At 51.1% G+C, this 26,455-nt stretch overlaps 1 protein-coding gene across 1 annotated transcript in view; it reads left to right on the plus strand.

The window, feature by feature from the left end:
- ARHGAP35 (Rho GTPase activating protein 35) overlaps positions 1 to 24,977 on the plus strand; it is a 129,438-nt gene extending 104,461 nt beyond the window's left edge. The window contains exons 4-7 of the mRNA XM_021094622.2: positions 10,664 to 10,741; positions 12,694 to 12,825; positions 19,550 to 19,655; positions 20,467 to 24,977. Coding sequence (XP_020950281.1) covers positions 10,664 to 10,741; positions 12,694 to 12,825; positions 19,550 to 19,655; positions 20,467 to 20,824 — 674 coding nt within the window. The 3' untranslated portion in view covers positions 20,825 to 24,977. The remainder of the gene's footprint in view (positions 1 to 10,663; positions 10,742 to 12,693; positions 12,826 to 19,549; positions 19,656 to 20,466) is intronic.
- The last annotated feature ends 1,478 nt before the right edge of the window (positions 24,978 to 26,455 follow it).

Raw genomic sequence — 26,455 nt, forward strand, 5'->3', positions numbered from 1 at the left:
GAGGGCCGCTGAGACAGTGCGTGTAAAATGCTTATCATTGCACCAGGCCCACAGTAGGAGCATTGTGTAAATGCAAGCAGTTTTTATTGTCATAACAGACTTAATTTAGATCTCTGGGGGTCAGTGGAGACCTGAGAAAGCAAAAAATATAGAAGGAACAGGAAGTTCCCTTGTGGCCCAGCAGATTAAGGAATGCAGTGTTGCCACAGCTGTGGCACAGGTCACAACTGCGACACGAGTTCGATCCCTGACCTGGGAACTTCCACATCCTGGTCCCCAGGCCACATGTGGACAGTTCTCCGTTTTATCCTAGATGCAGAGTGCAGGGATTGTGGGCTGGTGGGAACCGCAGTCAAGTTTTCTGCCAGAGCAGTAGAGGCTTCTTAACCTGTATTCTTTCTTAGTGAGGCCAGGAGAGGAAGGACACTGGGCTGTGGTTGGTGACATCTTTGAACCTTTCATGGTTCATTGGAAATCAGGAACCTGAAAGAAGTTAACCTCTGCCCTCATTAATGCTTGAAAGGAATCTGCCTGTGACCTCAAGGAGCTTTTCTCTTGAGAGCCTGCTGTGGAAGGGACGTTAGCATTGTGTGTGTGCTTGGAGGGGGGTAGTGGTGACATATTGTACCTGTGTGTTAGTTCAGCTGGTTTTTTTGTTGGTAGGTCTTTGTTTAGTCAGTGAGACACACCCGCCCCCCACTGCCGTGGCACTAGCTCACCTCAGAGTCACACTGCCATCACCCCTGTGCCATTGGGCTTGAGTGTGCCAGCAAAGTCACACTCAGAGCCCAAAGGATGCTCACATTCTTGGCAGCAAGATCTCCCAGCTGCTCCTGGCTGTGAACAATCGTGATTGCTTCGCAGAATGCAGTCTGATCACCTCAGTTATAGGCCATACTCCTCTCCCCTCTGGCTGCCCGGAAAAAGCAGTATCAACTCTGAGCCAACGTAAGGTTCAGTTTATCATTGTGATTTCTTAAACACATCAAATGGGGTTTGCATTTTCTTGAAAGTCAAAGGAAAAAAACAGAGCCCTTCATTTGGCTCAGAGCAGGGTCCAGAAGCCCTCTTTCACAATTAATGACAGTAAATACATGGGTAGCTTATAAAGGATCAGCCAGATGCTAGAGCCGTATGATGTCCCAGATCTGGTGTGATTCTTTCGTCTCTTCCCTCCAGATCTCTTCCCTCCCTTCCTCCTCAGCCTTGAGATTTATGACATGGCCATGCATCCATACAATGGTGTTGAAAATTTATGAAGCCGGAGTTCCCGTCGTGGCGCAGTGGTTAACGAATCCGACTAGGAACCATGAGGTTGCGGGTTTGGTCCCTGCCCTTGCTCAGTGGGTTAACCATCCGGCGTTGCCATGAGCTGTGGTGTAGGTTGCAGACGCGGCTAGGATCCTGCGTTGCTGTGGCTCTGGCGTAGGCTGGTGGCTACAGCTCCGATTCAGCCCCTAGCCTGGGAACCTCCATATGCCGCAGGAGCGGCCCAAGAAATAGCAACAACAACAACAACAGCAATAACAACAACAACAAAAAAAGACAAAAAAAAAAAAGAAAAAAAGAAAATTTATGAAGCCACCGTGCCTAGTTGTGGGGCTAATACCCGGTCAAGCAGTCATAATAAGAGTGCTAGTGGCATTCTGTCATGGGGAGAAAGGAGGTCTGGTGTTGCCAGAAACAGATCTTGATTGACGAGGGAATTACCAAGGGAAGAAAGACAGCTAACAAAGGGGCACTGGAGGGGCCAGGGTGACCCCGGTGTTCAAGTAATAGAAGGGCCAGAAAATCATTCCAAGCACATCCGAAACAGGAAGGCAGCAGGGAGATCTAGTGGGGATTCTTCAATGTTATCAATAGTAGAACTTCTTCATAGGAATAAAGCAAGGACACTGTCTGCTGGAAAAGGAGGCGGCCTTTTTTCTCTGGCTCTCTCTGCTTATCGTCCAATTGACATGAGGCCGTTGAATGGGGTGTGAGTGAAGAGATGAAGGCATATGACTAAACAAGGGACGTATTGAGAATCCTTCTAACCTATAGTGAACCTGGCCCTTACAGGATGTAGCCTGCATATACTGTCTTAGGGATAAGAGGGCAGAGAGCTGACATTGGAGGGAGGAGCGTAGTATAGAAATGCACAGTCATCTAAGACAGACTCAGGTGAGTTCAAGTCCTGCCCCCACCACTTACCCAGCTCTCTGGCCTTGGGCTTAGCCTCTCTGAGCCTTTATTTGCTCTCTGTAAAATAGGAATAAAAGTAATATTTATCTCAAGGAATATTGGGTACATTCACTATGGTAATTCTAGTGTTGAGCTTAGGAAGGTACCTGGCAGATAGGCCCTCAGCAAAAGTTAACGTAACTATTATTCTTTATTATTATCATTATTATTTCAGTATGCTAGCCATTTGTATCATTTGCTTTCAAATGTGTAATCTCTGGGTGGGGGGATGCACTGGGGTTGTGGGATGGGAATCCTATAAAATGTATTGTGGTGATCATTGTACAACTATAAATGTAATAAATTCATTGAGTAATTAAAAAAAATGCGTGATCTCGGTATTCACAACATCTCAATAGTCGTTAATAATGAGGAACCCAAGGCTCTAAGAGGTGGAGTGATTTGTCCTCAGTCACCCAGCAGCTTAAGACAGGGCAAAGATCAGTGGCACAATGCTGTAAATCAGTTATGCTTTATTTTATTTTTATTTTGCTTTTTAGGGCTGCACCTATGGCATATGGAGGTTCCCAGGCTAGGGGTCTAATCGGAGCTACAGCTGCTAGCCTACACCACACCATGATGGGAACTCCCAATTATACTTTAATTTAAAAAAGAGAGAGAGGGAGTTCCCGTCGTGGCACAGTGGTTAACAAATCTGACTAGGAACCAAGTGGTTGCGGGTTCAATCCCTGGCCTTGCTCAGTGGGTTGAGGATCCAGTGTTGCCGTGAGCTGTGGTGTAGGTTGCAGATGCAGCTCAGATCCCGCATTGCTGTGGCTCTGGCGTAGGCCGGCGGCTACAGCTCCAATTAGACCCCTAGCCTGGGAATCTCCGTATGCCTCGGAAGAGGCCCTAGAAAAGTCAAAAAGACAAAAAAAGAGAGAGAGAGAGAGAGATGGAGTTCCCATCATGGTGCAGCAGAAATGAATCCGACTAGGAACCTTGAGATTGAGGGTTTGATCCCTGACCTTGCTCAGTGGGTCAAGGATCCGGCGTTGCCATGAGCTGTGGTGTAGGTCGCAGATGTGGCTTGGATCTGGCGTTGCTGTGGCTCTGGCGTAGGTTGGCAGCTACAGCTCCGATTAGAACCCTAGCCTAGGAACCATATGCCCCAGGTGTCGCCCTAAAAAGACAAAAAAAGAGAGAGAAAGACAGGGCAGGATCAAAACTGAGGTCACTTTGGAAGTTCCTGTTGCTGGCCTTGAAACTTAACCTGCCTGAGCCTTAACCTCTAAGAAAAGAGGAATAGTCTATTAGATGCATCTTCAGCCTCCTTAATAGTCAACAGAATAGTAGTTAAAGCCTGTCTGGTGTGAAGCATTTTAGAGCATTAGCAGCACCAATTAAATTTTTTTTTAAGGACGAAAGTGCCGGGTTTTATGTCTAAATATGGTAAGTGAAAAATAAACAAGTCCAAGTTTGTCTTGGAGGAAGTATTGATTTGTTGCTAGAAAGGAAACTCAGGAGGACCTGAGTCCTGGTGTGAGCGAGCACAGATGAAGCCTGGCCTGGCAGGCTACAGAAAGACTTTTGGCCAAGAACTCTGGTGCTGAGAAGTGGTTCGTGGTATCCAGGAATAAAAACTTTTTGGGACAGAAAATCAGACACATAACAGAGCAGAAGATGGTTCTTCCCTTGGTTTCCAAGCTCCTGTGGGTCACTTGTCCATTTCCCTGGTACCCCTAGTGTGCCAGGAACCACAGGCATCTCAGGAGCTAGAGTCAGCAGCAGCTGCTGTGTGGTAAAGTGAGAGATAAAAATGTGCCAGTTCTTAGCCTGTGGGGAACGCCTTGTGGCTGGCATTGGCGGGCCATCTAGCCTTCTGTGTCACCAAAAGAATTTTGAGGAAGATCATGGCAGAAAGCACTGTAAGGAGTCTTATCTGCAATGTAGGGGCTCATTAAATATATATTGAAAGGGGGAAAGAAAGCCTTCTTGCTTTTCTCTTTACTTTTTTAATGTTCTTTGGAAAATCATATGTGGCCATGGTTTTAGTTAATATGTAAAGGCTTGCTTACATATAGAAAGCACCAGTTTTGGAGTTCCCATTGTGGCGCAGCAGATTAAGAATCTGACTAGTGGAGTTCCTGTCGTGGCGCAGTGGTTAACGAATCCGACTAGGAACCATGAGGTTGCGGGTTCAGTCCCTGCCCTTGCTCAGTGGGTTAACGATCCGGCGTTGCCGTGAGCTGTGGTGTAGGTTGCAGACGCGGCTCGGATCCCGCGTTGCTGTGGCTCTGGCGTAGGCCGGTGGCTACAGCTCCGATTCAACCCCTAGCCTGGGAACCTCCATATGCCGTGGGAGCGGCCCAAGAAATAGCAACAACAACAAAAAAAAGACCAAAAAAAAAAAAAAAAAAAAGAATCTGACTAGTGTCCATGAGGATGCAGGTTCAATCCCTGGCATTGATCATTGGGTTAAGGATCCAGTGTTGCCGCAAGCTGCAGCATAGGTCGCAGATGTGGCTTGGATCTGGCATTGCCGTGGCTGTGATGTAGGCCAGCACCTGCAGCTCCTATTCAACCCCTAGCCTGGGAACTTCCATATGCCTTGGGAGCAGCCCTAAAAAAGAAAAAAGAAAAAACCAATTTTGGAGTTCTCTTGTGATGCAGCCGGTTAAGGATCCAGCCTTATAACTGCAGCAGCCTGGAGTTCCCGTTGTGGCTCAGTGGTTAACTAATCCAACTAGGAACCATGAGGTTTCAGGTTCGATACCTTGCTCAGTGGGTTAAGGATCCGGTGCTGCTGTGAGCTGTGGTGTAGGTCACAGACACAGCTCGGATCCCCCATTGCTGTGTCTGTGGCGTAGGCTGGCAGCTATAGCTTTGATTCGACCCCTAGCCTGGGAACTTCCATGTGCTGTGGGAGCAGCCCTAGAAAAGACAATAAGTAAATAAATTAGCTAACTAATTAACTGCCTGCAGTTACGGTACAATCCTTGACCTGGGAACTTCCACATTCCATGAGCGCATCTGAAAAAAGCAGTTTTAACACGTGGAAATGCTTTGTTCCTCAAGTATCTAGTATTTATTTTTCCTTGTGTATTGCCCCACAATTTTATTGAGTCATAGATGTTAAGAGTTTGAAAGACCCGGAGTTCCCCTTGTGGTGCAGCGGAAACGAAACGGACTAGGAACCGTGAGGTTGCGGGTTTGATCCCTAGCCTTGCTCAGCGGGTTAAGGATCTGGCGTTGCAATGAGATGTGGTGTAGGTTGCAGATGCGGCTCAGATCTGGCGTTGCTGTGGCTGTGGTGTAGGCCGGCAGCTGTAGCTCTGATTCACCCCCTAGCCTGGGAACCTCCATGCTGAGGGTGCAGCCCTAAAAAGCAAAGTAAAAAAAGAAAAAAGACCTTAGAGGCCTGGACCATCTTCTCAAACTGTGGCAGTTCTCATATGGTTCCCTGACCAGCAGCATCACCTGGAAATATGCTGGAAATGGAGATTCGTGGGCCCCACTCCAAACCACCGAATCAGAATCCTTACAGGTGCAGCCCTGGAACCTAGATCATAACCACCTTTCCAGATGATTCTGATGCATGCTCAGGTTTGAAAACTAGTGATTTAAAACATCACAGGCTCTGGAAGCATATGATAGGGTTTAGACTGCAGTTCAGTTGCTCTCTGACCTTGTGCGTGTTACTCTACCTCTTAGCTTCTGCATTCCCATCTGTAAAATGAGATGAGTAATAACCCCTCTGAAGAGGCTGTTGTGAGAACTGATGTAGAAATGCATGGTAAGCACTTAGTATTATGTGCCACACATACCGTAAGCATTCAGTAAATGGTTTGTTGTTCCTGTTATTAACTGTGTTTTTAGACCAGGTATTAATCTTTTTAAAGAGCATCCTAGACAGATGGCTATCCAGTGAGTAGGCAGTTCAAAAGCTCTGGCCCTTTACAATGAATGGCAGCTGTAGCTATTATTGTTTTACATATTGAGAGAATGTTTGCCTTCCTACCATTTCCAGTCTTAGTCGTAGCTCTGTTCTCTAGAGCCGTTGGAACAAGACTGTTCTTCGTAGAAATTGTTTCGATTTTTGAAAATCTCGTCCTTAGGTGTTTTGAGTTTTTTCTTGTTCTTTTCTCAAGGATTAACTTGTTTCTCTTGTTTATTCCCAAAGATTAAGAGATTCCCAAAGAAAGAAAGAAGAAAGGCCTGTCACAAGACTCTGCTGTGGTAGTGGGTCTTCGGAGATTTCTGGTGTGTAGAGATTTAAGGTGGAAGCTTTCTCATTTGGACCTCAGGGCATGGAAAAGACCTTGTGGCTAGGGGGTGCTGCTTTCTGCTGCCAGTTGTGAGTCAGAGTCACCCCCAGAGTATTTCTTTGTGGTCTTAGGGTCCCAGGATGCACACCCCTTGAAATCCAGCATCTCTGAGGGCCTGCTCCTGGCCCCCAGCCCTTTTCCTGCTCTGGTCTTGGACTCCTTGGCAAGCTGCCCTTGCTCGTCTGGCATCCTAGTTCTCACTTGCTTTGCTAGCACTCTATTTCACAGTGTTTGCAGTCTGCTGTAAGGTTTTTGTTTTTGTTTAATTGATGTCTAATTAATAGTTGTGAAAAATTGTACTTGCCAAGCAAATGATACCATTCCTAAATTATGCCACATTGTTTTGTAGGGCCGAGGCAGAATTGCTGTTTTAAAATGGGGTTTTGTAATATAAACATGCTTTCAGGTTACAGGAAATACTAAGTTGATGATTAATTGATGCAGTGGAGCTGGCCTTGGCTTTCAGGTGCTTCCATTTTTTGTGATCATCCATCTCATGAGGTTTCAGCAGACAGGCCCACACCTCTCTTAATTTCCAGATAGCTCATTTGCAGTTTGGTCTCTGCCCTATGCTACTGGAGTGTACGGCCATTAGGAGACTCTGCAGAAGACTCCGCTGTCCGTGCTGAAGGTTAGAGTTGCCAGAAGATGATGAATGGCATGGCCTGGGGCTGTCGGGACCATCTGCAGTTCAGAGGGTGCCTCTCCATGCTGGGGCTCAGAACTGTGGACATCGTGACTTCCGTCAGGGACTTTTTAGCACCTGCCACTTATTCTTTCCATTGTTTTCTTTGTATTAGAGAGGGCTGACATTCAAGTAGAGAAGAGTGGAGTGATTTCACTTCAACCTAGGGAGTGAGGAGTTGAGTCTGTTGAGACATCCAGGGCTTCCCCAAATGTGGGTGATTTCACATGTAAGCATGTGACGTGTTACCTGAGATGTGAAAAGGGTAGAAGGTTTAAATATGTCTGAGAAGAGTTTAGAAAAGTCACTGAGGAGCAAGACCATTCTAAAATTATGAACTGAAGGTGGTGAAGAGGAGCCACCCTGACCTGTGACTTTTGGAGGTTGACAGCAATAGGGGGATAGGCCATCTCAAAAGCGACCCAGAATACTAAGGGCCAGTGGGCTTCACCCAGGTGTGGTATTTCTTCAAGGGGTGGAAGGGAGACTGTGTCTGGACCCCAGCATAATGGTGGATAAAAGTCAAGCATCTTCTGGAACAGCGTGGAGGCAGAAGAGTGGCAGGGCCCTGAACTTAGACCACGGTCCCTCTCCCCCCGCCCCATTTTTTCTTTTTCAGCTGCCCCATGGCATATGGAGTTTCCAGGCCAGGGATCAGATCCGGGCCCCGGTGTGATCTACACCGCAGCTGGAAACACCAAATCCTTTAACCCACTGTGCCAGGCCAGGAATAAAACCTGCATCCTGGCACTGCAGAGATGCCACCAATCCTGCTGCGCCACAGCAGGAATGCCAGACCACTTCCTTTTCAATCTTTCATCTAATAAGTGAGTGAGCTAGTGGCGGGAGTTTCCGTCGTGGTTCAATGGGTTAAGAACCCAACATAGAGTTCCTGTCGTGGCTCAGTGGTTAACAAATCCAACTAGGAACCATGAGGTTGTGGGTTCAGTCCCTGGCCTTGCTCAATGAGTTAAGGATCTGGCGTTGCCATGAGCTGTGGTGTAGGTTGCAGGCGTGGTTCGGATCCCACGTTGCTGTGGCTCTGGCGTAGGCCGGCAGCTGTAGCTCCCATTCAACCCCTAGCCTGGGAACCACCATATGCCGCAGGAGCGGCCCAAGAAATGGCAAAAAGACAAAAAAAAAAAAAGAACCCAACATAGTGTTTGTGAGGATGTGGGTTTGATCCTGGTCTTGCTCAGTGGGATAATAAGGACTGGGCATTGCTGTGGCTGTGATGCAGGCTGACAACTGCAACTTTGTTTTGACCCCTATCCTGGGGCCCTAAAAAGAAAAAGAGTGAGTGGTGCATGGATGTGAGAAAGCACGTAGCTCAGTGCATGACACGGTGACCGTGCAGGAAATGTTAACTCCTAAAGGGAGGGCAGTGGGAAAGGGCAGCATGGGTCTGGGGTGCATCGGGGCCTCAGGCTTGGGTTGTGTCTGCACTTTTCATGCTGAGCACAGTGATGACAGCTCCTTTGTAACTGGGCATTGCACAGTAGGGTGTCCTTGGGGCTGGTCCATTAACCAACCCTCTTCTCTGGGGTGAAAGGTCCACGTGCAATTAACAGCTTTTAGGCCAGAGAATTGATGACTTTTTGTTTTTGGTGTTCTTCAAAGTTCACCTGCCACTAGTCTGGGGCCCCAGAAACAGTCAGACTGACTACTTTTACCTTGCCTCATGGGCACCTCTCCAGAGGCGTCAGTTACAGTGATAACTAATGTTGAGACATTTGGTTCTTGGGAACCTCCTAATTGACTTAAGGGCATGGTCCTCTCTCCACGGCCCACTGCCTTCTGGTGGCCTCAGGGTGCCTCCTCCATGCGCCTTCAACTAGTCAGAGTTGCTCAAAACCATGGCCTTCAGAGGAGACCCAGGATTGGTTTGGCCATGAGCCTTGGTTTTTCACAGTGACTTCATTGTCCTGTAGACCCAGGGTCTTAAAGGTGCAACAGTGAACTTTCCCTTCTGGAGAGAGGGAGAAGCAAGTCAATGGACAGTGCTTGGAGGGCCCTCCCCACTGAACAGGGCTTCCCGGGCCAACGGGTGGGGATTGAAGGATAGAATTTTACTCTTGGTTTTTTTCTCACCTAATACTGTGCACTAAGTTCCAGAAGGATTGCAGAGTTAAATGTAAATTTAAGAAAAAAATCATAAAAGGACAAGAAGGACGAAATAGAGACTATGATCTAGGAATAGAAAAATCTACTCTATGGAGTTCCCATCACAACTTAGTGGGTTAAGGGCCCAGCGTCGTCTCTCTGAGAATACAGGTTTGATCCCTGGCCTCGCTCAGTGGGTTAAGGATCCGGCATTGCTGCAAGCTGTGACATAAGTCACAGATGCAGCTTGGATCCAGCGTTGCCATGGCTGTGGTCTAGGCCCCAGCTGCAGCTCTGATTCAGCCCCTTGCCTGGGAACTTTCAAATGTTGCAAGTGAGGCCTTAAAAGAAAAAAAGGGAAATCTGCTCTAATGGCATTCCCACTGGGGCACGTTTAAGGTTTGATCCTGAATCCAGGCGTGTCCTGGATTGAGGATGCAGCATTGCCACAGCTATGGCATAGGTCACAGCTGCAGCTTGGATTCAATTCCTGGTCTAGGAACTTCTATAGGCCAGGGGCACAGCCAAAAAAACCAATCTGCTCTAAGCATAAAAACAAATGGAGGGAGTTCCCATCATGTATCAGTGGTCAACAAATCCGACCAAGAACCAAGAGGTTGCATGCAGGTTCAATCCCTGGCCTCGCTCAGTGGGTTAAGGACCTGGCATTGCCGTGAGCTGTGGTATAGGTCGCAGACGTGGCTCGGATCTGGCATGGCTTAGGCTCTGGTGTAGGCTGGCAGCTACACCTCTGATTGGACCCCTGGCCTGGGAACCTCCATATGCTGTGGGTGTGGCCCTAGAAAAGCCAAAAAAAAAAAAGAGAGAGACATCATAATGAAACTGACTGGCCTTGAGAACCTAAAATTTTTGAATTATATACTTCAGAAAACATTCATTACCCAAAATTAGAAGACAGGTAGCAAAAGGGAAAACATGTGAAGATATATAGGGAGGTCCCATCATGGCTCAGCAGAAACAAATCCGACTAGGAACCATGAGGTTGCAGGTTCAATCCCTGGCCTCGCTCAGTGGGTTAAGGATCTGGCATTGCCGTGAGCTGTGGTGTAGGTCACAGTTGCGGCTCAGATCCTGCGTTGCTGTGGCTCTGGCGTAGGCTGGCGGGAGCGGCCCTAGAAAAGGCAAGACAATAAATAAATAAATAAAAATAAAAATAATAAAAAACCAAATATTTTTAAAACTCTAAGTGAAAAAGAAAATGGGCAAAAGTGGATTGGAGCATCTAGGCAAGTCAAGAGTACTCAGCCCCACCCCTCTCACGGTGGGTGCCTGATGGGGTCTCCCCTTCTTTCCTGAGATCCAGTCCTCCTCATTCTCTGCTCTCCACTCCCTGCTCCTAAGACACCTGCTTGTTTCTCCTCAGGATTGAGCACAGAAGGCATCTACCGGGTCAGTGGGAACAAGTCAGAAATGGAGAGTCTGCAAAGACAGTTTGATCAAGGTAAGGCCACAGCCCAGCCAAGCATGAGAGGCTGGAGCCACCCAAGGCAGATGAGTAGGCGAACTGCCAGTGGAGCCCCTCAGGGGTGCTCCTGCCTCACAGATGCAAAGCCGAGAGGTGCTGGCTCAGTGACTGAACAAGAGGAAGTATTTGGGCCCAGTCAGCCTTGCCTCCACGGGCACACTACCGCAGAGGAGTGGGGAACGGACATAACATCATCCTTGCCTGAGCTGCGTCAGCCAGGCTGCCCCACATGGGCCACATCTCTGCTCCTTTGCCTGTTCACAGTGTAGGCATGGCCAGTGTAACCTTCTTTGACCTTAGTTTCCTGTGTTACTATCCCACACCCCCCCACACACTGCTCACCCTGGCACCTGCCTCATTCACTGGGAAAAGGCCTCGCTTCCCTTGAACTGGGCCATGCAGGGGCGATTGTGGGCATGTGATGTTGTATTGACATAACAGTCCTGTTTTGCCAGGGCCACAGGAGTACCCTCCCCATGACTACCTTCCTCACACAGTCCTAGCACAAGAGAAAAAGCAAGGGAGCCTTTTGTGATGAGCTGAGCATGGGGTCCCGGACTCTCAGAGCTGACCTCTCATGAGTTAGACTGGCTCTTCGCAGAGACTTTTGTCTCCTAAGCTAGATCAGGCCTGAGAGGCCTAGAGCCAGATGGCCAAATCCATTTCACCCTGACCCAGTGGCCCAAGTCTAACTCTTAGAATTGAACACACTGTGGGATGAGAAGTCACAGCCACCAGTGTTAGAAGCAAAAGAGCCAAAGCAGCAAAAATTCACAGATGTCTCTGGCTAATGAGGATGGAAAGCTGAGGGTCAAAGTAGGGTCTGCCTTAGCATGTGGCCTTAGGAGACCAATCCATGCGGCCTGTGCGGGCCTGTTGGACAAAGCAGCTAACCAGTATGCACTGGGAGCTGACACCCAAGCACCCTGGGGGCCATAGCACTTTGTAGCCACATAGTCCCTCTTTGCCAGCTGGCAGCAGGAGGTGGTGACCCGTGAGAGCAGGGAAATGTGTCGCTCTTGCAAGCTAGGAAGAAGGGGTCAAAATGAGCATATAGCCACGCTTGGGTATACACTTGTATATACGCCAGAATCTATACCACGGTTTAGAACCCCCAGATCAAAACTGATGTCACTGTCAGTAGATGATTTCTTATAAATCAGACACGCATTAAGAAGAAGGTATACCAAGAAAAATTGGGTGTTCCCGTCGTGGCTCTGTGGTTAACGAACCCGACTAGTGTCGATGGGGACAGGGGTATGATCCCTGGCTTCACTCAGTGGGTTAGGGATTCGGCGTTGCCATGAGCTGTGTAGCTCAGATCCCGAGATGCTGTGGCTGTGGCCAGCAGCTACAGCTCCGATTCGACCCCTAGCCTGGGAACCTCCATGTGCCAAAGGTACGGCTCTAAAAAAAAAGACCAAAAAAAAAAATTGGAGACAGAGGTCAGTGGTGTATCATAAGCTGGAAGAGCCAAGACAGCAGAAGAATAAATGCGTCTCCTTGCCCTTCCACCATAAGGAACAAGGGTGGAATGGCAGTCGAGATTGTTGGTAACAATTTGGAAACCGACCAGGAAAAGTGAGCAAGCCCTCTGGGAAAGCCTCTTGGTTTCCCTGAGCAGGAGGGCTACGGAAAAGGTAGCAACAAATCCAGGCCAGACAAGGGAGGGTGGATGCACATGATGGCAGGCGCAGCAACTCTACGCAGAGGAAGAATTGGGTGGCAGCCTCTGTCTGTGAGTCTCAGCACCCAGGATACCACTTTCTGTCTAATCTGTGGTAATCCTGAGTCCCTGCCCAGGCTCCAGGCCTGCCCTGGGCAGCAGCCCTGTCCTCAGATTATCTCAGTTTTTCCCAGATGCTAAGTTTTTCTTGCCGCTGCCCTTCTTAGATGAGTCTGGCTTCACTCTCCTAAATTCCTTTCAGACCACAACCTGGATTTGGCGGAGAAGGACTTCACAGTGAACACCGTGGCCGGGGCCATGAAGAGCTTTTTCTCAGAACTACCAGACCCCCTGGTCCCATACAACATGCAGATGGATCTGGTGGAGGCACACAGTGAGTACCAGCAGACCTCCGCTGGCTCCGCGCTGGCGAGTGGCAGGAGGGGGCAGCGCCGTGGTGATGCCCTGCCCTCACAGAGCTGGCATTCTGACTCTTGGAACTGAGATTTGAAGGAGGTAAGGAGAGGGCACCAGCACCGTAACATCCAAGGGCTGACAGATTAAGCCCCCTGCCTTTGTAGACCAGAGGTGCTTCTCTGCGGGTTCTTTCAAAAAGGTTGCAGATGACCCCAAAATTCCATGAGTTAAGCGGCTAGTTTTGGTGCCAGACCCGGGGCAAATCTCCTTTGCTTGTTCCCAGTGTAAGCATGGCCAGCGTAACCTTCTTTGACCCTAGTTTCCGATGTTACCATCCCTTCTCCTGTTACCGAATGAGATGAGAGGTCTGGAGGCAGGGTTGTCTAACAGACGGTTAAATGGCAGGGCTTACTTTCCCTTCTTCTCACCCACCCATCTGCTCCCATCTCTCACAGAAGGCATTTAACATGTGGCCTGGGGTCAGATAGCCTCTGAGGAAGCCATCTCCTTGAGGGAAGGGGGCAGCTCCAGTGGCCCTGGCCAGATCACTTGAGGCTGCAGCAAGTTGGCACCTCTGGTTGGGGAGTGTTGTCTGGGGGGGTTTTTTGGCCACATTCTTGGTATGTAGAAGTTCACAGGCCAGGGATCGAACCCACGCCACAGCAGCACCCCTAGCTGCTGCAGTGACAACACCAGATCCTTAACCTGCTGTACCACAAAGGGAACTCCCAGCACCTCTGGTTTTAGAGGTCACCTTTCATGCCATCCCGCCTGCCCTGACAGCTCTTTCTGCCCCAGTCTCCCCTCTCTCCATAGGCCTTTGTCCACATGTGGGAACCTTCCCACTGGGCAGCCTTTCTCAGACCTTGCATAGTGCTGCAGAGAGGGCCTGACCTCTCAGAGCTTTACTCAGGGTGGCACTTTCTAGCTTTTTTAGCCCAAGGCAGCCTCCCTACTTTGTACCTCTGATGGATTAAGACCCCAGAAGCCACCACTGCTGTGCAGCTTCAGAAGGGGATGTCCTTGCTAGTGGCCAAGGGGGTGGGGAAGTGGAAATGGAGTGTGTCCCCTCAGATCCCAGGACACTAGTTTTATCTTGCTACCACCCACCTCAAAAGAGGAAGATTTAAGCATGTATGATTTACTTAAAAGGCTGATGGCGTGAGCGGAAATTTAGAGGAGGTCACAAATTCACAGTCTTTTAAGTCCTGGGTTATATACATTCTCAGCGGCTTTGGGAAATTGAGATGCTGACAGAAGCACAACCCTGAACTGTGGAGCCAGGGCTTGCAGGGCCCCTAGAGTAACCACTCTGGGGTCTGCATTTCCCTGGTATTTGTTTCCACAATCTGGGTGCCGCCTTCACCATATTTTATACACAACAGTCTTAGCTGATTGAAATCATTCACAGCTTCTGAGCTTATCCAAGCCCATGGGGATGGGGCAGAAGCACACAGTTCCCTGGCACTGTCATAGGGTTCCCTGGCCTTCCTTCCCATCTCCCTTCCCAGGGCAGGAGTCTGGATTTCTCCCAGATGAGCTGGAAGCAGGGACAAGGTGCCAGCTTCTGCTCTGATCCTGCCATCCAAAAATAAACGTCCTCTCAGCAATCACTTCTCCTGCAGGCTCCAGCCTGGCTCAGATGGGAAATGTAGGAATCTCCATCCTGAGCCTTTCCACCTAAGCTAAGCTTGTTAGGAAGAGAAGGTATGGGCCAGAAGCCTGAAGATTCCTGAGAGCATTTGTCTTGACTTGGCGCCATCTAGAGGCTAGCAGAGTCCTGGCACCCAGTAGAATCCCATTGTTTCTGCGGGAATTGCTGACATAGCATCTTTTTGTTTTTGGAGGGTTGTGGAAGGCAGGAGAGGAAGATGTTATTGATGGGGCATCAGCTGCCCTTCCTATAGTAGCTTCCGCTGACTTCCACTCATTAGGAAGGGAGCTTCTTGCTGCTACTGGAGCCTGGAAAGGGTGGAGATTTTCCGCTTCCGCTTCCTATTGTGTGTTTCCTGTGCCCAAAACTAGTCAGCTGGAGCTCTGTGGTCTTGAACCTGATCGAGAGGAGTGTATCTCACCAACACGGCACCTGTCACAGCCAGAGCAGTTGAGTGAAGAGTGGGGCTGTATGTGTCAGAGGGTGGGTTTATCTGAGCCAGGCAATGCCAGAGTTAGTGTTAAGGGACATTATGGAACAAAGATTTTCATGCCTAAAAGTAGCTATTCCCAGCCTGGCTGGGTTTCCATAGCAACATCAACTTGACCAGCTCTTTCCACTTAATACATAGGAGCTGTTGTGTCTGCGTGTGTTCAGGGCTTGGAAATGGTGTCAAATCCTATCACAACAAATATCAAGGTCACTGTCAAATTGTTTTGTTAGCCTCTGGAATTTCATAATATTGAACACTGCTGAAATTGTGCCTACAAACAGAGATTTTTGTTTTTTGTGGTTTTTTTTTTTTGTTTTGTTTTGTTTTGTTTTGTTTTGTTTTCTTTGTCTTTTTGCCATTTCTTGGGCCGCTCCTGCGGCATATGGAGGTTCCCAGGCTAGGGGTCAAATCGGAGCTGTAGCCACTGGCCTACGCCAGAGCCACAGCAACGCGGGATCCGAGCCGCGTCTGCAACCTACACCACAGCTCATGGCAACGCCGGATCGTCAACCCACTGAGCAAGGGCAGGGACCGAACCCGCAACCTCATGGTTCCTAGTCGGATTCGTTAACCACTGCGCCACGACGGGAACTCCAAACAGAGATTTTTGTGATTATTCACCAGTTATCTTCCTACCACAATCAAGGTGATATGTAAGAGATTCAGAAATGAATAGGAGGGGGTTCCTGTCGTGGCTCAGTGATTAACAAATCCGACTAGGAACCATGAGATTGCAGGTTCGATCCCTGGCCTCACTCAGTGGGTTAAGGATCCGGTGTTGCTGTGAGCTGTGGTGTAGGTCTCAGACACGTCTTGGATCCCACGTTGCTGTGGCTGTGGTGTTGGCTGGTAGCTGTAGATCCGATTCGACCCCTAGCCTGGGAACCTCTTTATGCCACGGATATGGCCCTAAAAAGACAAGAGACAAAAAAAAAAGAAAATAGGAGCAGCCAGATCCTGTACCACTAGGGAGCGGCCGGGTGGGCACGACCTTTCTATGTGGAGACATTGTTCCTGCCCTCTCTTCCCAGGGTACACGTTGAAGTCAGCTGCCAGGCAGCATGAGGCAAGCTGAGCTAGAAGTGCAGAAAATGCAGTGAGGAGGGAGTACCTGAGCTTGACTCAGATAGGACCGGGATTTCAGGAGACAGAGAAAGCGGCTTTGAATTCCCCATTCCATCACATCCTCGCGTTTCACCCCAGCCTTCAAGAAATAGTGTCATTGGAGTTCCTGTCATGGCGCAACGGAAATGAATCTGACTAGAAACCATAAGGTTGTGGGTTTGATCACTGGCCTCGCTCAGTGGGTTAAGGATCCGGCGTTGCCGTGAGCTGTGGTGTGGATCACAGACACGTCTCGGATCCCGCGTTGCTGTGGCTGTGATGTAGGCCGGCAGCTATAGCTCTTATTAGATCCCTAGCCTGGGAACCTCCATGTGCCACGGGTGAGGCCCTAAAAAAAAAAGGCAAGAAAAAAGAAATAGTGTCATTTATTTTTGCCCCACATCTTTTCCCTTTGCTCTCATGACCAACCTCACAATCCCACCATCACCTCTCTGGAATCCCTCTGGTCCAGCCAGTCAGTCTGCACACACCCTGTCCTGTGTTTTTTGTGCCAGAAGCGGCCCTAGATCTGACTCTGTCTCAGTCCAGGGGCTCGGAGCCTAAGGACTTTTGGCCTCAGGGCCTCATTAGCCCCCCTTATTGCTTATCAATTCTGTGTGTTCATTTTAGTCTATGGAGAAGACCAGTATCTTTTATCAGATTGTCAAAAGGAATGTATGATCCCAGATGATTCAGGATGCCAGCTTATCATCTTGCCCTTTCTATCTGCAGATGAGACAACCTAGGGCTAGAGATTAATAAATGACTGACTTGCAAGGTCTCCAGGCACACCAGTCTTGCTGCTTCTTGGGCTCTTGTTCGTGTACTGCCTTTTGATGTTGCTAATTCTGGGATCCTGCTTCAGTGGCATCATTAGCCCCATTTCCTGCCTCCAGCCAGGAGGACTGGTGAGGCCAGGCGAGGCCACGTTCTTAGATGAAGGTGCTGCCATTCAAGTACTTAATTAAAACAAACACAGCTGTGTTTTTTGTTATACGGGCACCTAAGAGAGGCCTGTGCCAAGCTCACATCTGGAAGGGGGCACAATTATTATGACTCTGAGCCATGCACGTGTTTCTTTTGGTTTTCAGTGTAATTGTTCATCCACATCCCCCACCCCAGAACAGTATACTTCTTTTAAGTAAACTTGTTATTGAAACTTAATAGTAAAGGGTTTTGAAACTCACAGCCCTTGAAGTTCCTGTTGTGGCTCAGTGGATTAAGGACCCAACGTTGTCTCCATGACGATGTGGGTTCAATCCCTAGGCCTCACTTAGTGGGTTAAGGATCCTGCGTTGCTGTGGCTGTGGTACAGGCTGGCAGCTGCAGCTCCAGTTTGACCCTTAGCCTGGGAACTTCCATATGCCGTGTGTGCAGCCATAAAAATAGGAAAAGAAAAAAAAAAAAGTATGCCCTTGAGGTTGGACCCTTACTGTAAATCTTGGGTTCAGAGAAATAAAGCTGTTAATGGCCCCACATAATTAGTTCCTGTGATTTTTCAATAGTCAGATGTTGCCAAAATACCGTTTTTATCAAGCCACGCTCTCAAGTCAAAACATTCGCCCAGTTTCATGCTCATTAGCCTCCCAGCAAATGTTCCCAGTAGCTCCGTCCCAGCATCTTTACAGCCTCCTCTTCCACTGGTTCCCTGAAACTCAGACTTGCTCCCAGGTGCTTTTTATGTGTGTGTCTGTGAGCTCTTCCTTTCATGGTATGGTGTCTCCACGTAAAGGAGACACTGTCCTGAGCCCCTTTTATGGGCAGGGAGACTGATGCTCAGATGTAGCACTTCCCTAAGATCATACAGCTGGTTGATGTCAGAGACACCACCCTTCCTCCCTGTACCACCTCCCCGCTGACCTGCCCTCCCAGGATTGGCTTGAGGCTCCTTACACCCGCTTCCCCCAGACTGACCCTCTAGGAGCATCACCCAGTACAGAGGCTTTTAACTGGCAGGCCCCAGACTCCCTAGGGAATAGATGGTTTTGGGGAGTCTGTGAAGCTCCAGGAAGCATAAGCAGACTTACATACAGTTTGTTTGTGGGCGAGGGCCCAGAGCTTCCGTATATCCTAAAGGAGCCCACACCCCCAAACCAAGTGGGAACCATCATATTCTTAACGAACCCACTACCTGCCCACCCACCCCAACCATCACTTTTGGAATAGCTGCCATCTCCTCATGGGATCCTTCTGGAACTTTTCTGAGCCCAAGAGTCCTAGAGATAGCTTTCGGTTCCAGCACCTGGCTGTAGGGCTATCTTGCTGTGCTCAGAGAGGTCTCTCTGCCACACCCACAGCACACGGAAGTTCCCAGGCTAGGGGTCCAGTTGGAGCTACAGCTGCCGACCTACACCACAGCCACAGCAACGTGGGATCCAGGCCACATCTGCGACCTACACCACAGCTCATGACAACGCCAGAGCCTTAACCCACTGATCCAGGCCAGGGATCGAACCCACAACCTCATGGTTGCTAGTTGGATTCGTTTCCACTGCACCACAACGGGAACTAGAACCCCCATTTTTATCTCACTAGCCCAAGCCAGCTCTCCCAGCCAAGGAGGGCAGGTCCACTCAGGAAGAGGGAGCCAAGGCCCCAGGGAGCACAGTGGCTCTGCTCAGACTCTGTAGCCCGTTGGACAGGGTTTGGTTCCCAGACCAAGACGCTGATTTCTGCAACCTCTCTGGGCCCCAAATTACTTTTCCCTGAAATGGGGTGATAGCTCCAGCCTCATAGGAGGCCTCACTGAACCAGGCCTGGCATGGCTGAAGCATTTCCCTTGGGTTAGCTTATTTTCACCCTCTCAGTCCATTAGGATTCCATGATGGGCAAACTGTGGGCAGTAGTGGGGGAAGGGGGTATGGAGTCCCTTTGATGAACTGCATAAGAATTCCCCCACTGTTTCCATCAGCTCCTCCAATAGGGAGATATGTGGAGGATCCCTGTGACTCTAGGAAAAGGACAGAGCCCTGGTCTTGTGACAAACTCCCTCCCTAGACCGTCTGTTGGCGTGGGTGGGTGGCAGCGCTCTCCCGTCTGGTCAGGAAGCAGGCAGGCTTTCTGCATTGGGATGCCTGTCTCCAGGGGCAACCGGATGAGCAAAGAATGGTGTTCTTTATGGTGGAGTTTCTCTGGATCGTGGAGTCTCGGGTGGTGGGGGCCAGGAAGCCCCAGGCGTACAGTGGTCCCCTTCAGCAGGGGCCTGGGACATGGAGGTAGGCCTGGCCCCTGGCCCTGTACCACTGCCAGGTGTGCCAGCCTTGGGCACCAGCTTGCAGGGAAAGGATGAGGTTGGCCTTGTCTAAGCCCTGGGCCATTCTCAGAGAAGGTACAGTACACAGCATACCCTTTGTTGGCCACCAGCCCTTGGTTTTCACCAACTGCCCAGGACCAGTGTCTGCTCAGAGCCTGAGACCCATCAACCTTCGTCTTGGTTTTCTCTTTCTGTAGAAATCAACGACCGGGAGCAGAAGCTACATGCCCTAAAGGAGGTACTCAAGAAATTTCCAAAGGAAAACCATGAAGTCTTCAAATACGTCATCTCTCACCTGAACAAGTATGTTGCAGGGCTGGCCATTTGGTCTTTCCTCCTTCAGAAACCTCCAGTCAGGACCAGTCAGCCCCTCAGCCCGGCCGGGCGCTGGCCCGGCTCCTCAGTGTGGCCACTTCTGCTTGCCTGGAAGCATCCTAGGCTCTTGGCTTCTCCACCTCAGGCCTTTGTCCTGGTTCTGTCTAAGCAAGGCCTGCATGGCCCACAGCACACATCAGGACCTTGCTCCAGGATTTGTGTTTCCTGACCTGCGTGACAAAACGCTGGGCCAAGACAGGCACGCTGTGTGAAAGCAACTCCAGTCCAGCAAGTGCGGGGAGCTCCGATCAGGAAACCTGCTACCTGGATGGTTCCCACGGCTTTTCACACACAGACTAAGTCTGTTTTACAGGCAGGCCTAGTCCTCTCTTGACAAAAAGTGGTGTTTTATGAGCCCTGGTTTGGGACACACGCATATTCTCTCTCTCTCTCTCTCTCTCTCTCAGAGCATTGTCCCCCACTTTGGGGGCCTGAGGGAGAGTCCCTGAGACATTCTGCCAACCTACAGGGCTTGCAGGGGCCTCCTGTGAGCCAGGGCCTCAAAGCCACGTGGAGACCCTGGAACCCAGGATGGGGCAAGGAGGGCTCAGACCTCAACTCCCAGGCCTGGGCTGGAGAGCTGTGCTGGGGCCTTTTTTGTTTTCAGGCCGTTGGTGGCGGGGGGCAGGCGGGGAGAGAGCAGCCAGGGTGGCAGTGACCATGAGTACAGGTGACCGAGAGCCTCACCCAGGCCCTCTGCCCTGTGGAGCTCTGACCTTGAGTTTGGTGTCGCCCACAGAGTCAGCCACAACAACAAGGTGAATCTCATGACCAGTGAGAACCTGTCCATCTGCTTCTGGCCCACCTTGATGAGACCCGACTTCAGCACCATGGACGCCCTCACGGCCACACGGACCTACCAGACAATCATTGAGCTCTTCATCCAGCAGTGCCCCTTCTTCTTCCACAACCGGCCCATCAGCGAGCCTCCCGGCACCACGCCCAGCTCCCCCTCTGCCCTGGCTTCCACTGTCCCCTTCCTCACCTCCACACCTGTTGCGAGCCAGCCCTCACCACCCCAGTCGCCACCACCCACCCCCCAGTCCCCGATGCAGCCACTGCTCCCCTCCCAGCTTCAAGCTGAACACACGCTGTGAGCCCCCAGGGCCCAGGGCAAAAGGAGACAAGGTCTTCTCTCTTTGACGGGGTGGTATTTGGCCTTGAACAAAACCAGGTCTACTAGGGCAGAGGTGGAGAGGGTGTCCCCTCTCTCTTGTCCCCTTCTGAAGACCTCGGCAGTAGCACCAGCCAGCACTCCACCATCAGCTAGGCGGTCTGGTGCCCTGAGCCCAGCACTGCACACCTGGGGCTGGCTGCAGGCCCTCCCCTTTGATGTGGACCTTTCTGAGGACCGAACTGGCCAGGCAGCGGTGCCTGCGGCCCTTCACTGCGCCCCAGGACCCCCCCACCCCCGATCTGTCTGTGCATAACAGCCTCAAGGCGTCCGCCCACTGGACAGAGACCTGGCCTTGGCTGGAGGAGGAGGAGGAGGAGGTTCTGAGATTCAGGCCGTCCCAGGGCAGGGCCAGCAACCCCTAAAGAGAACACTTGCCGTCCGTTGCACCTGGCTCTTCCCACCTTCCATAGCTGCACCCCCATGCCCAGTTAAGGGGTGCAGCCTGTCTAGCAGCCTCCTTGGGAACATGTGGGCCACAGCTCTGCCACCCCAAGGTACCATGCTGAGGACATTAGCCCAGCAGACCAGAGCAGAGGGAGGGTAGCTTTGTGCCTGGACCGGGTGAGTGTGTGCAGCTCCCCCTCGCACCCCTTCCCGTTCACAAGCCTTGGGGATACGTTCCCTTCAAAACAAAGGAACACTGGAAGAAAAATGGAAAGACCCCCTCCAATGATTTTTAAAAAGAAAAGGAAAGAAACTATAGGAAGAAAACTACAGACCTCAAGATTCAGCTTTCTTCCCACCTCTGCCAAGAGGCAGACAAGTGAAAAAATTGGCCCTTTGTGACAGCAAAACAAGGATGCCCGGGGTGATTGCCTGAGACCCTGCTGGGGCCCCACTTAATGTCAGGTTACTAGAGTCTCCTTACCCCAAGAATACTCAGTTTGAGCCCTTGATGGGAAGAGCTGGGGAGACCAGCCTGGATCCTGGTCTGCCTGGGCACCCACTGCAGTGCTGTGGAGACACTCAGGCGTGTGTCCACGGAGGCCAGCCGCGGGTGCTGGGGTGCACTTGGGATGTGGTTTAGTGTGGTTGCTGTTGAAGTGGAGTCATTTGTATCGTGGGCTGTAGGGGGTGCTGGCAGGGGTGTTTGTGGGAAGTGGGCAGTATGAGGGACCGCTCAAGTGTGGGGGTCCGCAGCGCCACGCAGGGCTGTCCTTCGCGTTCCCGGGCCATCAGGGCCCACAGGAGGTAAAGGTACAAAGGCCATCAGAGTCGTGAGGAGGGCATCATGCCTGCCTGTCACCAACCTCCTCCCATGGCCTTCCCCCGCCCTTCCTGGCTTTTCCACTGGCCTTCCTCTGGGAGAGGCCTCCTCGTGCCCCACCTTTGGCCCTCAAACACAGCAACCCTGCTAAGGCTGCTGTAGATACTGGCTGCCCCTCGCTCCCCGAGGCTGGGCCATGGCCTTTGCAGTGGAAAAGCCTGACACTAAGGTACCCTGGGCATGGGGGTGTGGGGTAGAGGCCCACATGCCCCCTAGTCCTCCAGGGCTCTTTGCACTTTAAGAAGCAGCACCTGTGGCATGTTCCAGGCTGCCCTGGGTCGCCTCAGCTGGGTGGCCTGACAAAAGAAGAGACGCCTCCAAACAATCTCAGCCACTCCCAGCCTCAAACTCTTCTTGTTGGCTGCTGGAGGGTGGCGTAGGCCCTGTGCTCACTGACTTCTTCCTCTGGATAAGCTGGATATCTTAGTGTTTCTGGTTCTTGTACGGCAAAATAAGGTGCTTGGGAAAATTAAAGCAACTTTTACCGCGTCTTAAGGACACTACAAGTCAAAAAACAAACCTAAGGTACATGAATGTTTTATGTAAATGTTGTGATGGACTCTCTTCTGGTGGGGCTGTGCTTGGTGCTTTAGGTCAGGGCTTGGCTGGAAGGTGATACTTGTGTTTAGTTTGGACAGAGGGGGCCAGGCCCAGGCTTCTCCAGCCCTGCAGCTCCCCCAGCGCTGAGCCCCAGGCAGGTCAGGATACAACTGCATTGAATTAGTCTCTGCCTTTTTCTGGGTCCTGCTCACCTACTCCCAGTCAGTCCTTCAAAGTATGGGGGGGAGGGAAGCCACAGGGGTGGTCTGGGGCCACTGTCCTTTGTGCTGGCACACTGGGCCATGCTACCACCTAAACTTCTGCTCTGTACCAGGAACTTCACCTTCACAAGCGCCCCCACTCCCCTCAGTCCTTGAGACTACATAGACCTGTAAGCAGTAGGTGATTTTTCTGGAAGGGGGCATACATAGTAACGGCAAACACAGTGCTTGGCATCCTTCCCTGGGTCAGAATAGCAGAGACCAGGCCTCCAGAGGGTAGCCTCTAGTCCCACAGCACCCCCCTGCTAGCCGGTCTGGGCAGCTGCAGAAACCCCTTACCCCTGCCCCTGTTGTCCCTCAAGGGCTCTCACAGTGTGCAGGTGGGGACAGGGCTCGTGCCCAGTGAGCCACAGTTGGACAGGTAGCTGTCTGTTTCCTCTGCTAACTCTCTAACTTCTTATTTTCTGCTTCTCAGGCTGACCCTGGCTGGAAGACGTTTTCCGGTCATTCTGAGTTGGCATTGCCTGCAGTAGTAGTACCGGGCCCTGGGCTTCCACTCCGGTCATTGGGGGGTGGGGTCAGCTTTTGGACCAAAAGGGCCCCCAGAGGGGACCCATGAAGGAGTATGGGCATGGTTGGGGCATGCTGACCTTAACTAGAATGTTCCCCACCGCTCCCATTCATCTGATGAGCTAAGCTCTGAAAAGCTCTTTCACAAGTCATTTTCATCGGAACTGCACCACACTCAGGATTGAGGGCATGGCCGGGGGTCATTAGCATTGGCCAGGGTGGCTAAACAGTTCAGGGGTGTCATGGCACTTGTTCCGTGCCCTACACCAAAACAGTTGGATGCCCAGAAGCTCTCTCCCCATCCAGTGTGTTCTTTTTACCCCCAGCAGAGTGTAGACACCAAGGACTGGAAGGAAACAACCCTTGATTTTAAGAATGAGACTGATTCTGGATGTGACACTGATGCTTCCACAGAGGGAGCTGGTCCAAGGTTAGGTAGCGTGGCTTAGGAATCTTCCTTCAGTTCCTGGCTGTGTTGCATGTGGGAAGGCCGTCACTTGACATTTTGGGGAGCAATGCTGAGTGCTGTTTCCTGGGTTTTCCTACATTGTACTGCCACGATCTTCCTGCTTTAGGCAGGAAGCATGTTGGGGGTGAGTTTGTTCTAGCAGAGTGTGTTTGTCTTCACCAGGGTGGCCAGAGGGTGACATCATAGGAGCAGCACACTAGCCTCACCTCCTTCTGGTCTTGGGGGAGGCCTGAATGGATGCCTTCCCCTATGTCGCAGGTGTTCCAGCCTCAGCCCTGGAACTCGCAGACCAGCCAGCTGCAACCTGTGTGATCCAAGGTCATCTGCATCCGCGAGGGACCCCCCCCCCCAGTGCTCCCCAGCATGCTGCTGGGGTTGTCTGCCTAGGGGCTCTGCTCTGCCAGTGGCTGTTTTTCCAAGAGAAGCTTCAGGGACTTGGGTGGGTGCTGGGGACTGGGTTCCCTCACGCCAGCATCCTCCTGTGCTGTGGGCATGGTGTGCTCTGGGGCCTGGAGACAGTCCCAGCGCTCACCCCCAAGCACCGGTGACTCTCCATAGATGATGGACAGGAGTTGCTGCCACTCTTGCTTGGCAGGTTCAAGCTGATCACTCATGCTTAGGTGAAAGAACGACTGAGTCTTGTGTGCTGGAAACCTGAGTCACATCTGTGGCTGCCAGTGATTGCACCAGGAAAGGCATGGCGTGAGGGGAAGGGCCTCCTCCAGCTGTGCCTGTTGTGCTGTCCTGGAAGAGAAGGATTCTTACCTCCTCTGGGAGCCATCATTCAACTCCTCAAGGATTGGAAGTGACTCCCCGCAGCACCCTGCCCCACTGCCCAGCAGCCCTCCCTCAGCAGCAGGCTCCATCAGCAGTGATGTCACACTTCAGTGTAGTCAAGACAGGGCCTAAGTTATTGTTTGCATAAAAAAGAATCATGTTCCCTGTGTACATTTAAAAAAAAAAAAAGTGAATTGTAAGAGAATAAAACTTGTTTGAAAATTTGGAATAGTGCTGCTGCCAGCTTATTTTTCTGGTACTTGTATTTTCACATGTTAAATGATCTTTATATATGTTGAATTAACAAATATTTTGAGTTTCTTGAGGGGGGAAAAAGCATATTAATGGTATTGAAATGTGTTAGTAGTTTGGCTGTGTGCCCAAAACTCTGTTTTCGCAGCAGAAGTGGAGAACTGTATGTGAAGAAAGTATAACCATTATTTCTTTGTATTTTAGGGGCTTTAACCAGGACATCCTCTAGTTGGTGTTAGGAATGTTTGCTTAATTTCCAGACTTTTTTTTAAAAACACATCGTGAGTTTTTTGAGGCTCCAACCTGACTGATTAGTGCATGGTCAGCCATCAACTAAGGCTGAGGCATCTCTGACCGAGGTGTTTTTGTTTGGTTTTGTTTTTTAAAATCATGTATTTGCTACAAAGTATTGTACTTGTCTCAATGGGAATGGTGTAAAAAACTGAAAAGGCCTTATGTGATATGTATCATAGTTAATAAATCAATCTTGTAAAAAACCAAACCTGAGAGAGATGAGGGTGGCCCTCCTCCCTGGGCCCTGAGCACACCCCCAGTGGGCAGCCAGCAGGGTGGGCTCCGGCCCCACGGGAACCCTGGCCCATCCTCAGACCATCAGGCAGGAGGGGCGAGGCAGGTCTCTGGCCAGGGGGTGAGGGTCCCAGAGCCCCACATCCACCCCGCCTAGGGGGAGGCAGTCTCCCATGAGGAGCTGCTGGCACCCTCCACCTGCACCCTCAGGGCTGCTGCCAGGAGCCCCTTCTCTGCTCTCTCGGAGCCGCCCTGCTTCCCCTGCAGCTGCAGTTCTTTCAGGTCCTTAGCCGTCGCACCGCCCACAGACCCCTGTGGCCAGAGGGGCCCAGCAAGCCAGGGCAAGCCCAGAGCTGGCAGTCCCTGCCCTCCCTCTGTGCTGTGGTCTGGGTGGAGGCCGCAGCAGCGGTGCTGGGCTCAGATGCCCGGGTTTGTCCCTGTTGACCCAGGACTGTTGGCCTCTCAGGATAGCACCTCTGGGGTGCAGGTTGGCTGCCCTTGAGAGACACCTCTGCCACCCAGGCTTGGTCTACTCTATCCCTATTCTCTCCTCACCCTCTTCTCTCTTCAAGTCTCCTTAGGTCGCCCTCCAAGTGCCACCTGCAGCCATGACCTCTCTGTTCCCACAGCCTCCCTTCTGGCCCAGGTCCTGGTTCTAGTCCACCTGGACTCTGATGGACACGCCCGTACCTTAAGTGGCCTCCCTGACCTGTCTTCATCCACCAAAGCTATTCCAGAAGGCAGAGCTGGCAGGAGTGGGGACGACTCACCCAACGAGCTGCCTCTCGCCCCTCCTGTTCCCCCGGCGGATGCCGTCCTTGATCACAACGCAACCTTCCCACGCCTCAGGCTCTGCACGCGGCTGCCCCACGGGTGCCTCCGGCGGCCCCACCCCTCCAGTCAGGCTCCGCTTCCGCCTAAATCTTT

The sequence above is a fragment of the Sus scrofa genome, chromosome 6 (assembly GCF_054392235.1).
Source record: "Sus scrofa isolate SSC_HxYL_T2T_F1_AM1 chromosome 6, Sscrofa_HxYL_maternal_Yorkshire_Landrace_v2.0, whole genome shotgun sequence".
Classification (NCBI taxonomy): Eukaryota; Metazoa; Chordata; class Mammalia; order Artiodactyla; family Suidae; genus Sus; species Sus scrofa.